Source organism: Solanum pennellii, chromosome 10 (genome assembly GCF_001406875.1).
Source record: "Solanum pennellii chromosome 10, SPENNV200".
NCBI classification, from domain to species: domain Eukaryota; kingdom Viridiplantae; phylum Streptophyta; class Magnoliopsida; order Solanales; family Solanaceae; genus Solanum; species Solanum pennellii.
The window spans coordinates 1,699,487-1,718,205 of NC_028646.1; the positions used below are offsets into that span (position 1 = coordinate 1,699,487).

The 18,719-nt window shown below is 28.9% G+C and overlaps 1 protein-coding gene across 1 annotated transcript; it reads left to right on the forward strand.

Moving 5' to 3' along the window:
- The first annotated feature begins 17,164 nt into the window (after positions 1-17,164).
- LOC107001708 (protein LIGHT-DEPENDENT SHORT HYPOCOTYLS 10-like) lies at positions 17,165-18,248 on the forward strand. Its single transcript, XM_015199674.2, has one exon. The coding sequence runs from the start codon at positions 17,358-17,360 to the stop codon at positions 17,991-17,993; it is 636 nt and encodes a 211-aa protein (XP_015055160.1). The 5' UTR covers positions 17,165-17,357; the 3' UTR covers positions 17,994-18,248.
- Positions 18,249-18,719: the final 471 nt, after the last annotated feature.

The following is an 18,719-nucleotide window of genomic DNA, read 5'->3' on the forward strand; positions in this document are numbered from 1 at the left end:
AAAAACTAATAATCACTTTTGAAAAGAAAAGGCGAAATCTTGAAATTTTTCTTAGTTTAAAAAGTGAGTTTTGGTCATTTTCAAACGATCATAACTCCTAGCTAAGGATGAGTTAGAAGTAGTTCTTTATATGGTTGGAAAACCCTCTTTTCAACGCCGCCGAGTTTGTGCATTTTCAATATCATATGAGGGAGATATGTCTATCGAAAGTTGGTCTGTTGGATTGAGGTAGGTCCCAATCCGGGTTTAAAGAACGACAAACTAGTCTTTTCACCTATTTCTTTTCTATTTCGTTTAGGGATTTATTTGGGGTAAAAGTAAGTTTTAGTTCTTTTGTATATGTAGAGCAAATTATACAACTGTTTTCCTTATATATGAATAGCAAATTATGCAACTACTTTTTTTGTATATGTATAGCGAAATATACATATTTAATTTTTTTATAGAGCGTAATTATGCAAACTATAAAATCATATTTGTATGCTATAGTTATAATATAAAATATTTAATCCATCAAAGAGCACATTGTAATAAATTAAAAAAGTACATGTACTCATTTGTATATCTCAAGAATCAAAATTAAAATATATTAGATAGTTGAGAGACCAAAATACTCATTTTATGTGAATGTTTATTTTTCTTTTGAACCCCAGGATAACCCGTAGCCGCTACAACCTTTGCCCTTCGGGTGAGCACTTTATGCACATTGAGTAAACCCCCAACTGTGTAATAGCCTGCAAGCCACACAGGGGATGTAAACCGCACTAGGCAATACCTATGCGACATGCTCGACTCAGAAGGCATTGAGGTGAGATTGATCCCGAGTCATCCGTATAGATAACCACCCTCCAAACCAACTGAACTATCCCGATGGACACTTTAATGTGAATGTTATGAAACATATTTGGAGTACAAAAATACTATTTTTGGATTGATATTTAAATCATATTTGGATTGCGTAAAAAAATATAAATCTATTTACTTTGGAATAACTTTAGATATATATTGTCCAAAGCTTCTTATAGTTAAAATCTAGTCATTTTTTTCAAAATCTTTAGACCCCCTTTCTCGAAATTTTAGGTAGAAATGCTTGAACATCAACTATATCTAACTTCAATACATTTTTGTCTCAAGTTAACTTTAGTTAAAATTAATATAATATTTACATATACTTTATTTTCTTCGGATTCGTAAGTAGAATTTGATAGTTTACTCAACCCAAAGGGAAGAAAAATTGTCCAATTAAATAGTGCCTACTTCCTCTGTCTCAATGATATGTCATTCCTTTAAAAATCTTAAAACTTCTCATTTTTGCCCTTAATAAAATAATTTATAGTCATATAAATGTATATAGTTTGATTTAGATCACAAATTTTTTTTAAAAAAATCTTTTAACTTTGTGCGCCAAATGAAACACCACCATGTTAATTGGGATTGAAAGTCTTTCTTTCTTTTAACTTTGAGTATCAAATGAGACACAGACACATCAATTGGAATTATTGTTTCTTTTAATGAATAATATGTTTTTAATTTTTGCTTATTTATAGTTAACAATTTTATACATTAAATTATTGAATAAAAATGTAAATACAATTTAAATAGGCATAATACATAAATATACCCTTTAACTTGGCTTCGAATCACCACTTTTTAATTTTACTTCTATTTATTACTGTTTTTGTTAACTTTAAGCAATAACAATTTTGTTTTAAGAATTTCCAACTTAGCAAAATATGTTGTGTCAAATCGGGAACATTCATTCGCTGATACCTTCTTTTTAAACGAAAGTCGCCTAGAAGAAGTCCTTGGATACTTGTGATGTCGATACTTCAAATCAAGAGGCTTATATTAGTTAGATGCGGGGTCAAATTTCAGCTTTTACTGGGTTTCTTTTTTTAAAAAAACTTTTGAGATTTTATTAATAGTCAACATGACAAAACCTTACATCTCCACAAGCATAGCCCAGCCCAAAGAAACGTCTCATAACAATAAAATAAATAAAATAAAACCTATGCTATCAAAAGAAAGCCCAGCCCAACAACCAGCTGAGACTTTATATATTAGTAAAGTAGGGTTTTCTAATCAAAACTCCTCCTTTCATTCCGTCTTCCTGCTGCTCTTCCCCTTAAGAGTGTTCACTTATTGGTCCTCCCAACTCCATTTCCTCCTTTTTTGGGTGATCAACATTCACCGTCGTTGGTCTTCATCCCTTCAATCAACTTATAGAGTAAGTACATACCTCTAATCTATGTTATTTTTTCAGTTGTGTCCTCACCAGCTTTTCTGTCATTTTCAGTTGTGTTCTGTTATGGATAAGGATTATCTCCTTTTTTGGTGATTTTATAAGGTCTTTCATCTTTTGGGAGAAGCACCTTAGGTACACTTTTAACTTCATTCTTGACTTTCTTTTTTCATCTTCATATTCTTCATACTTGTTTATCTTCCAGGTGTAGGTGGTATGAAGATAATGGAATGCTCAGAATCACCAGACCCTTTCAGTGAATGTCAATTCCCAGGTGCCAATCTGACCTAATGACTCTCCCTTTTTGTTGCGAGTCCTTTTTGCATGCTGAATTTCTATAGGCTATATTACTGTTTTCTTGTTTTTGTTATCGTGTGGCCTACATATAGTCTTATGAAAGACCTAAGTTGTAGCCCTCCCTCTACATTTTACTCTTTTGTTAAAGAAACTCTGACAGATGATAAGACAAGAAATTTCATCCCGCAAACGCAATTCAATAGAGAAGTGTGCGTTCCACCTAATCTGGTGACTTTCCTTAGCCATTTATTGCGTGTTTATTGACGAAGTTAATGAAAAGTCCTAATTTTAATTTAGAATTTCACAAGTATCGGGTGAGTAGAATAAGGATGAGAGAATGCATGTTTATCGCAAGGTAAAAATATGTTAAAGAGATGAATAATGTGAAAAATTTGAAAAAAATGTGTTGATTTTGCATCTATGTCAAAGAAATCATGGACACCAATGACTATTTTGAGGATTTACCTCTTTAATTTAAGTAAAAAAATTGAAAAATTAAGATGTCCCGGAGATGAAGTGTAACGACCAAGGAGTACTCCATAGATGTAACACGTCGTATAAGACTCTGAAGAGTCTCATACAAGCCTCTTAGCATATCATAGCATAAGAAAAATAGAAAATGGTGCAGAAATTTAAAATTTTATCCATATAATCAAGTCTTATTTTATAAAAATAAGTGAAAGTCTACAACACTATGTCTCAAACCATCCATAACACTTTGAATAAAATCTTTGGGAGTTAATACTTTAGATATTCTGACCAAAAAAATGTGACATTCCATAAAAGTCTAAAACATAAAAGAAAGACAAAAATGACACAATGGTCAAGCCCTCAAATGCTATGAGGACTCACTAAACTTCTTCTTCTTGATCTACTACGATCCTAGCCATGAGGATGAAAGTCGATATCGCCAAACCCTACACTTAGTGAAAAATGTAGAAGAAATATGAATTAGTAAGAAAATGCACAAAGTATGACCGCCATGCAAAAAAACCTTAGAGAACAAGCAAAAAGGACAATTTAGTTGAATGCATGCCCTTTACTAGTTTAAACCATCATTTTGAAGATAGTGTAAAAACACAAGTCATTATCATAAGAGAAGACATAGACTATAACATGGTAGATAACACTCACAATTAGTGAGTATAAGAAATACCATTATGAACATATACATAGTCAATACAATCTAATTTTAGCATAAAATGATAGAAACACTTCATGAGCCACCTCAAGGCAAGTTCTTGCAATTTATGGATAAGATTCCATAATCCCACCCATTAGCAAGTCACTTTAGATCCTCATTCATGTTTACCCTCTTTTTATCTCATTTTTAGCCTATTTCTCGTAGACAAGGAAACATTCACTTTTAATCAACCATATCAAAAAAAGAAACTCATGTCAACAATTTAAATAGCATACAACATTACAAGTAGTATTAACATAAAATGCAATTGCCATTTAGTCACAAGCACATTTATTACATGAGTCATCATGACAAAAGAGAAACCTACCATAACTACTCTCAAAGCCTACTTGTGCAATGTATTGATGAAGTCTCATACCCCCACCAACATTAAGTAGTACTTCTTGAATAACTATAGTTCATCCTAAACTTGACCTTGTGGGAATTAACTCTAACCGACAAAGACAAGGAGAGCATAATTATGGAATTTGGTGTCTATGCCACAACGAAAAGAGGTTATCCTACTTGCCTAAGGTAGGACCAAATTATTAGTTTAGGTGGATCCACTAGTTTATGGGATAAGGGGAGCTACTAGAAAACCTGGTTTCTACTAACTGAGAACTTCTATCCCAATAGATTGTTCCTAGAAATCCGGCCTCTACTATCGTGAGGACTTCCATCTCATATCACTATCCACGCAGTGCTAAACACATCCCCGTTGAGTTCATATTAGGTATTCACTTAAATTGATAATTATGGAAGAGTGTCTTGACACTTAATCCACCAAACTCATGCTAAATTTTCTAGATTCAATAGGTGAAACTAGTCTTCCAACCTTAGAATCACTATATGTGAAAAACCTTTCACATTATATGATATTCATACCTAAGTGTGTACATGAGTGTAATTATTTAATCAACACAACAATTAGATCATAGTATATTCACTTTACTCTCGAAGCAATCTAATTCACTTTACTCTTAAAACAATCTCTTTGCGAACACACAAGTCTCATTCACATAGCAAATTCTCATGTTTTGCCCTACAAGAACTATAGATCACATTCAACCAACATATCTAGAATTACTACATTAGACATGGATGGTAACATGATTCAAATAAATAAACTACTACAATATAATCTCCTAATATTTATCTCACAACAATTCACTAAACCATAAAGCCACAAATTGGGGACTTGAGGGTTCATGGGTTTTTAGAGGAAATTCAACATCAAAACAATACAAATTCCTAAATTAATACATAATTCAAGTAAATTGATTGATTACGTTCATAATTATGTAATATTTAACTTACATCAATCAATATCCACACTTAAGATTCATTTCGAGAAAATAGGGGAAATACATGGGTTCTTGAGGAATTCAACTTGAAATAATTTAAAATTATCAATATATCCATAAAAAAATAATTCAATCAATTAAAGAGAATTTGAAAGTAATCCATGAGATTGAAGTCAAACCCTAACTTTTAGTTTTCAAGTTTTAAAATTAAGGGTTTTGGAAGGGCTCTATGGGAAAGGCTACCCATAGATGAAAAGCTACCGTACCTTAATTCAGACTCACCATGAATTTGGGAAGAAAAGTTTGATTCTTCAACCCTAGCTTCTCCTTTCATCATCTTCTTCTTCCTTGAAATTCTAGAGGGAAGATTTTAGGAAAAATTGGTTATGGATTTTGGTCTTTGGATTTATCAGGTGTAAGGGTTAGTTAATGAATTAAATACACTTATATAAGTATATATTAAAACAATAAAACGACCCCGCATCAAATTAAATAAAAAGGAAGCTACCTAAAAGTCCCTAGCATTGGCCGAATTGAGGCAGCCCCACGGACTGTGGTTGGGTCTGCGGTACATGTTGCATGCCTGTGGTTCATAGCCTGCATCTCCTCACCTTGTCCCTTGACCCACGACACCCAATCATGAGGCATGGGTCCACCTATCGGCCATAGGCGCCATCCGTAGGTGTGCCCTTTTTGGCGATTTTTGGGTGAATTTTTAGGGTCCTCCTCAAGGACCCTTGGTTGGTTCTTAAGAAGTCATACCTTGACGTTTAAATCCTAAACCCTTCATTCTAAGTACGATAATCCATTTTACAATTCTAACCCACACACCAAACTCTTACGTACGACTCTAGTTTCACCTACTAGTTTTGGGTGTTACATGAAAATCCATTGAAGGATGCAAAAATCAGATTAATAACCCAAAAATGTCATTATATCGAAAGTAGAGATCCAGTATGTTATAGTATTTTGAATCTATGTCTATGTGTTTTTCTTTGTTCATTGTTGTTTAGGATTGATTGTATACTGATTATTATCTAGCTTTGTTACGTAGTTTGTGTAACTCATCTTCAATTCAACTTTAGTATGTAGTAATACATTTTTAATTCAACTTTTAAAAACTACTTGACTTGTTCTAGAATACCTATTTTGGTCACTTCAATATTGTCTATGTCTAGTTGAAGCTTCTCTTTATTCTGCTTATATAATACGCTTTTTTTCTTAATGACCTCAACAACTGCACCAAGATTTTTTTGTGGTAAATTCCTAAGACCTCTATTAAGTTTTTGGATATTTTTAGTCGTCATGTCCCTCTTTCGAGGACTTTTTCATTCTCGGATGATTAGTTGTTTAGGTAATTGACCTACACCTTTCTGAAATTCTTCCATGAAGGATATGTCTAAGTATATGATACTCATCGAGAAAGTGAATAAGATGACGATTATCTCTATTAGTGGCTATGGGCAAGTCTATCCGTTCCTATTAAGGGAAACCCCTTTGTTCTTCCTATTGTTTTTGTTATTCTTTGATTTTTATTGATTCTAGTCAATAGTCCCACGAAAATATTCAGAGTTATTGTAATATTAGTTCACCTTACATATCCTCTTGTCCATCTGTAAAATTCCACAAACTGTGGGGTGGTAATTAGGACTAGATGCCCGATCGATCATATAACCAGTAAATTGTGAATATCTATAAGATATTTTAGGAGAATGAGAATTCAAAACTAGATGACGTTTGTTGTTACCATTGTAAAAGAAAGTCTCCTTAACTTCAATCTTCTTTACAATTCTCCTAACATCATCTTGCTCGCCCTCTAACTTACTCTTGACTTTTCTTATCTTAGCTTTTGACTTCAACTCATTGAAAATTATCGTAACTACCTCTGCACCACTACATTTACTAGATTCCCTCAATCCACACCACCTTCAAGCACACCTCTCAAATTAGTAATCAAATGGTTCTAATTAGGTACTACCTTTATCGGTTGCTTTGCATTTAGGATTTTTGAATCCTTGGTAAAATGGTTGTAGAAGTGTCTTTCTTCAGGGTTTTATGGTTTCTCCGGCTGTAAACTTTCCAGTAGAATATGTGTTTCTTATGAATCCATTTGAAATATAAATTGAAAAAAAAAAACAATTTAGGAACTTAGGGTTTCCAAAAAAAATCATCTAGAAAAAAATTAGGGAAGCAGAATGAAAATTGAAAACTTATGAACATAGAAGAAACTGACGAAGATTACCGCCAATAGATCATAGAAGATGATCGGAAATGAAACTTACAAAAAAAATAAGAGAAGAGGCAGCAAATATCGAAGATGATCGTCGACAGTTTTGAGAAGATGATCGGAGAATAAATCGAAGTTACCGAAGATGATCAATGGATGATTCGGGGAGGAAACTAGCCATCGATCATCTGTGATAACTTCAACTTATTCTCCGATCATCTTCTTAAAACTGTCGACGATCATCTCCGATAACTTCTGCTTCTTCCTGTCTTTTGTTTGTAAGTTTCATTTCCGATCATCTTCTATGATCCGTCAACGGTAATCTTCGTCAATTCATCTATAAGTTTTCAATTTTTATTCTGTTTTGCTCAAATCTTTTCAATTTTTTTTGGGAACCCTAAGTTTCTGAATTGAGGTTTTTGTCTCTTTTTTTTTTTTTCAATTTTAATTTTGGATGGATTCAAAAGAAACACAGAGATTCTACGGGAAAATTTATACCGGGAGAAACCGTAAAGTCCTGAACAACCGGTAAAGGTGGTACCTAATCAGAATTATTTGATAACTAATTTTAGAGATGTGCCCGAAGGTGGTGTAGAATTGAAGGAAGCTTGTAGATGTAGTGGTGAGGAGGTAGTTACGACAAATTTCAATGATCTGAAGTCAATAACTGAGATTAGAAATGTCAGGAGTTAGCTAAGAGGGGAGATAGATGATGTTAGGAGAATGGTAAATAAGATTGAAGTGAAGAAGACTTTACTTTACAATCAACAAACGTCGTCTAGTTTTGATTTCTCACTTGCCTAGAATATCTTGTAGATGATATTCATAAATTACTAGTTATATGATCAATTGGCCACCTAGTCCTAATTACCACTTCACAGTTTATAGGGAGAAGAGTATCCTTGAGGTGAATCAATTTTACAATAGCTCTGATTACTTTCTTGAGAAAGATAAGCTACCGCCTGAAATCAATAAAAAATTCAAAGAATAACAAAAATTTGAGGAAGAACAAAGGGTTTGCCCTTAATAGGAATAAAAAAGACTTGCCCACACCAGCTACTAGTAGAAATACTCATCATCCTACTCTCTTTCTCGATGAGTACCAAACACTTAGACATGCTCCTCAAGAAAAGATTTTAGAAAGGTTTATGTCAATTATCAGGGCAGCTGATCATCCGAGGAAGAAGAAGCCCTCAAATTAGAGGGACATGATGCCTGAAGAAATCCAGAAACTTAATAAAGGTCTTGAGAGTTACCTCAAGAATAGCTTGGTGCATTTATTAAGATCATTAAGAAAAAAGGGGTGTACCATATAAGTAGAATAACGAGGAGCTTCAACTATACATAAACAATATTGAAGTGACCAAAACATGTATTCTTGAACAAGTCAACATCACTAAGTATCCACAAACTTCTTCTAGGCGATTTTCTTTTACCTTCTTTCATCAGAATTCTGTACTGATAATTGAAGAAGAACGACAAAATCCTAAAATTTTCAGAGAGGACTAACAAGAAAAGTGAAAGAATTAATGAGCGAATGGGCGAATAAGAGAATGAATGTTCCCGATTAGTTCTCAATTAGATATAACACTTTTTGTTATGTTGAAAATTCTTTAAACATAATTGTTTAAGTATTGCTAAAAGTTGACAAAAATGGTAATAAAATAAAAGTATACTTAAAAGTGGTAATTATTTTTCCTTTAAATAAAGGTCCTATAAGCCCAAGAGTCGGGGAAATCTTTTAAAACAACAATATTTTAGCCTTTAATGGGACTCCTTAGCAATAATTTAACTATTTATTAAAAATGACAATATTTTAGTTTGTTAAAAGATGAGTCATGCATTTATTTTATTTTGATTAATTTGAAAGAATACAAATAATTAATAACAGAATAGAGAAAATCATGGAATAAAAATTTAAAAAAAGGAAAAATTAATTTTAAATGTAAATCAGTTACGTTTGGAAAGAGCATATGTTGCAATTTTATCTTTTGAGCGTTTTTTTGCCCTGCGTTCTTAAGAATTCCAAGAAATCTTTTTGCAAAAAATAGTTTTGTCTTCCGAATCATTCAATCGATAGTCTTCATAGCTTGTTTGACTTGACTTCGATATATTCTTGAAACAAATGTCTTCAAAATTCACGACTATAATTTCGCCAGTTCCATCAAATTCAAGAAATTTTGACATCAAGTATTTTTGTTTTTGTTGATTATTTTATTTGTTTGGATAATATATTCGTATATCAGGTATTTTTATTTTTGTTAATTATTTTGAATCGGTGAAATCTTCGTATGGTTTAATATTTTTAGTTCTTTTAAAATGTTTTGAGTTGACTTCGATATATTCCTAAACAAATGTCTTCAAAATTCACGACTATAATTTCGCCAGTTCCATCGAATTCAAGAAATTTTGACATCAAGTATTTTTGTTTTTGTTGATTATTTTATTTGTTTGGATAATATATTCGTATATCAGGTATTTTTATTTTTGTTAATTATTTTGAATCGGTATTTTTAGTTTTTTTTTTGAATGTTTTGTATCCACTCTATGATGTAGAACGATTGAAAAGTGCTTGATTCTTTTTAGTTTCATAGTTGTTATCTTTTTATTTGAATGCATACAATATTTTTGTATCCCATTATGTTTAATGTTAATAGTAACAATATGAGATTTTCGTATCCCATTAGTTCCTCGATGAAATTGTATGTTTTATTTAGTTCAAAATTCTTTTTTTTAAATGCAAATATTATTTTGTATCATAGTAAATTAATGTAAATAGTAATCTAAGATATACTGGACATCATTCAACTAGTGATTAAAATTTGTAAAGAAATTAAGAATTGTGTATCGATATTTAATAGGTTATTGGTTAGAGTTTGGTCCAATGATGGACTCTTTTAATAAATAAAATGAAATATAAATAATAAAACATGGATACAAATTATTTTTGAAAATATTATCATTTTGACATTTTAAGTAAATAATTAAAGTATTGTTGTTTTGACTAATTATGTTTTAAGTATTACAACTATATAGCTAATTTTCCCAAAATTATATATTTGCATTTTACATAAATCCCATATTTTTAATATGAAATTACAATTTATCACTCTTTAGTTTATAAAATCACTTAAAAATAACACAAACCCGGATACATAATATGTAGCTCGGATATATTAAAGAGTATCTCGAATATATTATATAACATAAACTGGATACATAATATGTTGCTCGAATACATAAAAGAGTATCTCGGATACATTATAACATAAACCGGAAACATAATATGTAGCTCGAATACATAATATATAGCTTGATTACATTAAAAATTAGTTCGGATAATTATAAAATAAATCATATACATAATATTTAGCTTGGATACATTAAATATTGGCTCAGATACATTAAAGAAATAAGAACTTTTAGAAGTTTTTTTAGAAATAAAAGAGAATATTGAAAATAGAAAAAACATAAGACGTGTATTTCAGTAATTTTCGCTTATATTTTTGACTATATGCAGCCCAACAAAACTAGCCCACTGGGCTTCATAATCCATATGTTTTGAAGCTCCAACAAATTATGTTAAGCCAAGTTCACCTTAGGGTAAAGTTCATATTAAACAATGATCATACTAGTAAAAATTTGTAAAGAGTAAAGATTTAGAGTAGTTTTTGTTAGTAATTTCTAGTTTATAGACTCACATATAAATATATTTAAACATAGATATGATGTCATTTAAAGGATTCCAATTCATAATATAATAAAATATCAAAATATTTGAGCCTAAAAGTAAATATCTATTAATATGGAGACTTCTTGAAAATACATATTTCTTGAAAAAGCCATTTCAGAAAATACCATTTACTTCATTCATAATTTTTTTAAAAAAAATCTTAATAGCTATAATCTGAGAAAAAGGAGGGAAATTTACATAAATATATTATAATAAAAAAATATTTATCATTTGTAGCAATAATATATATTTTTTTACTTAATCAGTTTTAATTCATTTATAATACAAGTTTAATACATATTACAAAGAACAATTTATTATATACATATAATACAAGTTTTAATGATGGATAATATATTTATCACACATTTTAATACATTTATAATACAATGTGTCGAATTTTTACCAAACAAACATTATATATTTAAAAAAATAATTCTAATAATTGCATACATAATTCACTTTTAATTCATATTGCATATTTAACATAATATTGCTATAAATGGTAATAAATAAAAAATATTGCTAAAATCAATAATTATTTATTAAAATGTACCAATTTACGTAATTTTTCCAAAAAAGAATAAAGAAGAAACTTTCATTATAAAAACAAACATGAAAATTATAAATTAAATAAGTTCTTGAACTTTTAAGATCAATATTTTTTTTTTAAAAAAAAAATACTTTTTAATTTGTCACTTTCAAATGAAATTCCCTATCACAAGTCCACTTTAAATCACATCAAATGAAATAAAACTTTAAAATGATTAATCATATAGAAGTAATTTCTTGATCCATCACTATAAAGAATTTACCCTTGACTTTTTTGTACTATGCATTGTCACACACAAAGAATTTACTCTTGTCTTTTGTGATTTGTACATTGAATCAAAGATTAATCATAATTAAAGTTTAAATAATTGAAAAATTAGTTAAATAAAAGCCTTGATTTTTGAACACTAGCTACTAAAAAATTAAGCAAAAATGTTTTTAAATTCATATTTTATTTTTAAATTCCAATATTTCTTTTACCCTATTCTGTTCCTTGTATCCGACCTTCCTTATCTCGTACTATGTATCCAACCCTCCCCATCCTTAAAATTTTTAATAAAAGTTACCCCTACCCCAAAACCACCCCCTTCTCCAAACAAAAAATAAATTTTAAAAATTATTTTTGAAATATATTTCAAATTTTTGAGTTTTTTTTNCCCTTCCCCTTTCCGCCCCCCCCCCCCCCTCCACAAAAAAATTGTTTTGATAAAAAACTTTAAGCTTTTAAAATTTCATTTTTTACCCCATCTCATACCCTAATACTACGACCCTCACCCCCACTCTTCAATTTATTAAAAAAAATTAAAAACTTTTTAAAAAATATTTTAAATTTTAAAAAAATTTAAAACATTTTTAAGAATATGACTTTCGTCATACCAAACCACTTACTGAATTGTCGTTTTCATTTGTAAATTTCATTACAACTTGTAAATATATTTGAGAAAAATAACATGTAAGAACATGTTTAAATTAATTTATTTTAAAGTAGTTTAGGATTTATGGATTAAAAAAAATTGAATACTTATTTTAAGTTAAATAATAAAAATAAAATAAAAATTGTAAGTTCTAAATCATGCTTGTCAAACTTAATTCATAGATCACATTCATCGAATTCATTTGTTAATGACATTTCAATAACTAATGAGTGCATATGCTTGTTTTAAATGTACAACTCAAATTTGAATTATTCTTAATTAAATTTTTTTGATAATTAAGATACGAAGATTGTAAAATGAAAATAGTTAAAATATATTTTTGATTTAATTTTTTTTTAGAGTTGAGTATTCATCGAAAACACCCTCTTTATCCCGCAAATATATCATTCACCATTATGACTAAACTTTGGTAGCAATATTAATTTAACACTTCTACTTGAATAATTATCACTTCCATTTATAAATATGAGCTGGTGAACAATATTCTATTTGGAATAATTATTGTTATATTTGCAATAAAAAATTAACAGCTTAAGATGTTTAATCTTAAGAAGCCACTAATTAATTAGGAATTATTTGCAAATTATAAAAGAGTGATAGTAAATTACCAATTAATTTAAATTCAAAATTAGAGAAGAGCCACCCAATATGTTACCTCATTTAACAAATTGATCAAAATGACTTAATTAGTGCATAAAAATGGATTAGTAGGAATTAAGTGGGGTTAGTCCATATGCTTGTTTTAAATGTACAGCTAATTATCTAATCAAATTAGAATTAAAATTGATTAAATCTTTTTCATAGTTCAGATATAAAACTCAAAAAATCATAACTATTTAGATGTATAATTTTACCATTAATTAACTCTTCTTTTTTCTAAAAAAAAAGTTGAGAGTTCATTGAAAACATCCTCTTTAATCTCATAAAAATAAAAATAAATACATATAATAAATATTCTCTCTAAATATCACTCGTAAAATTACACTAATAAATTAATTTTATTTATAAATTAGTTCACACATTCGTGTTCATTTGGAATTTCCCCCTTTTTGTTGACATGTATTTGAGTTGTAATAAATTGGATTTATAGATTTAAAAAATAATAAATCTTCTCACATGGAGAAAGAAGCCAATAAATAAAAAACTAACTTCCATAGAAAGCTTGATTTCATTCTTTACCTTTTTTTTTTTTGGTTGCCTTTTGATTTTTTTAATTCGATATTTTATATTCGTATTGAATAACTGTGTGATTAGAGTATTTCGGACAAATACAAAAACGTTTACCTATACTTTATATTTATATTTTGAAAAATCTGAATATATATTTAACAACAAACACAATAACTAAGAGGAGCGTCTATGACTATGAAATTAGTGACTAACTTAGACCGTAATTCATAAATTTTGAATTCTGACTCATTTTGTGGTATTGTGCTTAACTGATTCTAAATCCATGCAAATACGTCTCACATTAAAATAAAGCAACTTCATAATCAAGACACGAATACAATATCTGTAATTAAAACGAAGAAGTACTTATCATTCTATCATAAACTTAATTTTACGTAGTGTTATACCGTTTTGAAGTGAAATAACGAGATGATAGCTGCCTAAGGCCCTTGAGCATAGGTGTGCGACCCAAGTTTGGGTCTAGGCTACATCATTTTCGATTTTAGATGATAATTTAAAAAGAGCTTAAAAAGTATAGGTGACAAGTTATAAATATTCAACCTAACGTACGTAAAGTGATGCCCAAGTCATCGGTTCACGAAATACACGAGCTTTAAATAGTTATATTATATAAATTTATATTTATCTTTGGGTCTAGATTACATTTTTTCAATGTTAGCTAACTCAAAAAGGATTTAAAAAATATAGATAACAAGTTATAAATATACAATCTATGGTATGTAAGTGGCGTTTAAATCGTCCGTTCATGAACACACAAGCTATAAAATAGTTATGTTATTTAATTTATATTATATATTAATATTACTTATTTATCTTCAAATCTTTAATCTGCTTTCGACTATAAATATATTATTAACATAGAAAGTAACTTAAAACCCTAAAAGATCAAAACAAAAAATGAAAGGACAAGGAAATTAGATCCTCAAACAAAAAATAAAAACAAAAACATGAGTGACACATTAAAAGCACATTATTAGCATTTATAATTAGTTGGATAATAGTATCATTAAGCATTATGAGCAGTGCTGTTGAATGTGTGATTATAATTAGGAAAATATTATTAGTGCCACAGCTGTAATAATCAACTAGCTTAATTAAATTCTTATGACATTAATACGTGTCTTCTATAAGAAACTTCTTTTGCTTATGTTGTGAGTTCTCACATATATCAATGGGACGATCGAAATCTCTCTATTTTTAATTAAGATTTTAAAAATATGAAATTTCAGTGGAATGTTAATCGAAAAAATTTTGACGAGCCAATTGATGATTTTGCTTAGAAATTTTCGTCATTTTTCAGTAATAGATAAAATTCATAAATAATCACTTTGATCTCTTGAACTCGTATTATCACGAAATTTTAAATTTTTATAGATGGATTTTAGGATATTATTAGGAAATTTCACATGTGAAATTTGAAACGCCATAATAATGTCTATTTTTATTTAAAAAATAGTGTCGAAATATAGCTAGTGGATGTTTTGTCAAGAATTTCTTGATTGCAATTTTTTCTTCGAACAGATAAAAATTAGTTTTAGAAATTATAGTTATTATTAGTTAAATAACCATATAAGAAATCTTCTTGTTTTAAATATTATAAACAATTTCACTTTTACAACGACTTAATTATATCTATAAATACTTTTTAAATGGTCTAATATTATAAAAATTTTACATTATATATAAATTAAACTCTAATGCGATTTTTATAAAATCCCTAATTACTTCCTTTTTTTTTAATGTATATTTTCTTTTTCCACCAAAATAATTGTTATTTTAACAAAAATCATGTCCATTAAAAAATATATATATATATAATGTGTACTTAACTAAATTATTTTTCTTTAATAAATACTTCTCAAAAAATTTAAACATTATCAACAAATAAAATAAGAATATAGGTGAAGAACAAACTAATCATATTTCTTGCTTTTTTTTTTTTTTGGATACGTCGCTCTATCGTTGTCTGATCATACTAAAATTATGTATTTACTTATTATATTATTACTCCTGCTCGATAGTTTTTTAAATAATTTTTTTAATTAAACTAATCTTGTTTTAAAACGAAATGGTGGGTAAATCTACAGGAAAATCAATAAAAATAGTAGTAGAAAATTTTTGATAGAAAAATAATTAAATGGGACCATATCTTACATAATAAAAAAATAGAAGTAGCCATCACTATTTACAAATACACCTTTCATGGTTGTCTCTTTCTTAAATACTAGAAAATGATGATTTTTCTAGCGTAACAGACTCTCATTTGTCTGATTAAAACAAGTTAATAGCGGAATTAGAGTATTCGTTACGGATTTAACTGAATATAATATTATTATTTTAAATTTTTATATTTTTTCGTAAAAATTCATGACATGTGCAGATATTATTAACTTGAAATGTAGTAATTTAAAAAAATATTATAAAATTCAAAATACGTAAGGTTTAAATCTCGACTCCGATTCTGTAAATAAGTTACTAATGAGGGTTTTTTTGGTATCTTAATTCTTAGTTTTCAACTTCTAAATATAATGACTAATTAGACAACTCATAAGTTGGATTTTTTTCTAAAAATATTCTTGTATTGAGATAAGTGCTTGTATATTTGATTATTTTTCATAAATCATTATCGCCTAAGCTGATTCAGAATTTTAAATTTATAAAAAAAAAATGCAGTATAGTGGATGTCAAATAAATTATTTATATATATTCAGTCATTTTTTCAAAAACACATAGAATTTACATATATATATATAGAGAGAAAGTGTTTAACTTCTATATATTAACTACAGATGAATCGATGTAAAATTGTTATGTATTCATACAAATTAGTAAATTAGCCAAATTCCTATACATTTTGCGTTCATCCAAATATTGATTTTTTTACTAAATAAATACGAACAACAAATTTTACACCTAATAGTCAAACAATTTTCTTTCTTTTTGCCTAGCGCTTCTTATTATAGGTTTCTTTGTTTTAAGACACAAACTCTAGAATACTTTTAATTAATTATAATCGCTCATGGTAAATTTTGTATACATTTTGCGTTCATACAAATATTGTTAATTAGCCAAATTCCTATTACATTTTGCGTTCATCCAAATATTGTTTTTTACTAAATAAATACGAACAACAAATTTTACATCTAGTAATCAAACAATTTTCTTTCTTTTTGCCTAGCGCTTCTTATTATAGGTTTCTTTGTTTTAAGACACAAACTCTAGAATACTTTTAATTAATTATAATCGCTCATGGTAAGTTTTGCATACACTTTACTATAGTTTAAATACAATTTACTATAGTCCATAGCTTGTAACTATAGGGTTAATTTAAAGTGCTTGATTTTACTAATATTCTTGATAATGATTGCATGTATGATGCTCTAGCACAATTTATATTTTAAAAAAAAGAAATTTTTTTCAAAAAGCCAATCTTATTGCTAATGGTACAATTAAAGAAAAAAAAAACAATATAGTGAAAGAAGAAAAGATGAATTAAAGCACTTCCATTTGGACCCCATATCATGTCTCCTCAGTGCCCCCATGATTAATTTGATTTATTTCCAATTTTTTTCTCCACTATACACACTTCTTCTTCTCTCATCTCTTCATTTATAACATTTTTATAGATCAAAAAAATTCACAAAAAAAAAAAAAGTTTCATTCCACCTAGTGTTTATATTATTACATCAAACTATGATGTCAAGTGAGAAAATAAGAGAAGTAGGAGAAGGATCATCATCAAGTGGTGGTGCTATTAATATTATAGCAACCCCTCTTAACAATCATCATCGTCAGTCATCATCATCGTTATCAACACTAGCACCAACACCAGCATCATCAGCACCGCAGTTAAGTCGATACGAGTCGCAGAAACGTCGCGACTGGAACACGTTCGGTCAGTACTTGAAAAATCAACGACCGCCTGTATCGTTACCTCAGTGTAACTACAACCACGTGTTAGATTTTCTCCGATACCTCGATCAATTCGGTAAGACTAAGGTTCACTTACATGGTTGCCTATTTTTCGGGCAACCCGAACCGCCTGGTCCGTGCACGTGTCCATTAAGACAAGCATGGGGAAGCCTAGATGCCCTAATTGGTAGACTTAGGGCAGCCTATGAAGAAAATGGTGGTTTGCAAGAAACTAACCCTTTTGCAAGTGGTGCTATACGTGTCTATTTAAGAGAAGTGAGAGATTCACAAGCAAAAGCAAGAGGAATTCCATATAAGAAAAAAAAGAAGAAAAAGAGGCCAAATTTGCAAATTAAGGCTAGTAACAACAATGATGGGGCTACTTCTGCAAATTTTCAGCTACAATCTACTACTTGATTGCTATGGAATAAAGATTGGAATATCAATTTCATCGAGATCGACGATAAAAGAAAAAGGGTAAAATTTTGAGTTTTTAATTATAATTAATAAAAGTATTTGTTTTGTTATGTGTTGATTAATTAATATAGTACTATACATATAATTAAATACTTTTGAATTAAGGTGTTTTATTTTTTCTATGATGCTTGGATTATTGGAATATTGTTGTTGTAGATATTGCGGATTATTATATGGACAAAAATTTTAATTAATGAGCTCGATTTGGATTTTTGTCTGAACTCTGAATGTTTTTTTATTATCTTTTGGCTATGCTTTTACTGTTCGTATTCGTGCTAAAAATTGTTAGACTCGAATCGAGCTTTATCGATAAACCCTAGCTAAAACTAGAGTTTGAAAACCCTAAATTACATAGCTTGTTCTTAGTTTTAAGTAATGAAAAATTGGCTGATCAGTAAGAAAATAAGAGAAAAAATGGATTCTTATTTTGGGCACTATCAATTTTTGGTTTATGATAATCCTCTCTCTAGAAATGTATATCATTGTGCTTTTTATTTTATAAAAAAAAATTGTGATCTCATTTGGGATTCTACTATTAACTAATTGGTGCCATTAAGCATAATTTAGAAGATTAAATTAAGGTCACATATCTATATAGTATAATTCTTCTGTATATAGAAAATAAAAATAGAGTCTATCATAGTATGAGGAAGTAATATTTTGACG

Coding starts and splice junctions, on each gene's coding strand:
- LOC107001708 (XM_015199674.2), top strand. CDS start 17,358: ATGATGTCAAGTGAGAAAATAAGAGAAGTAGGAGAAGGATCATCATCA.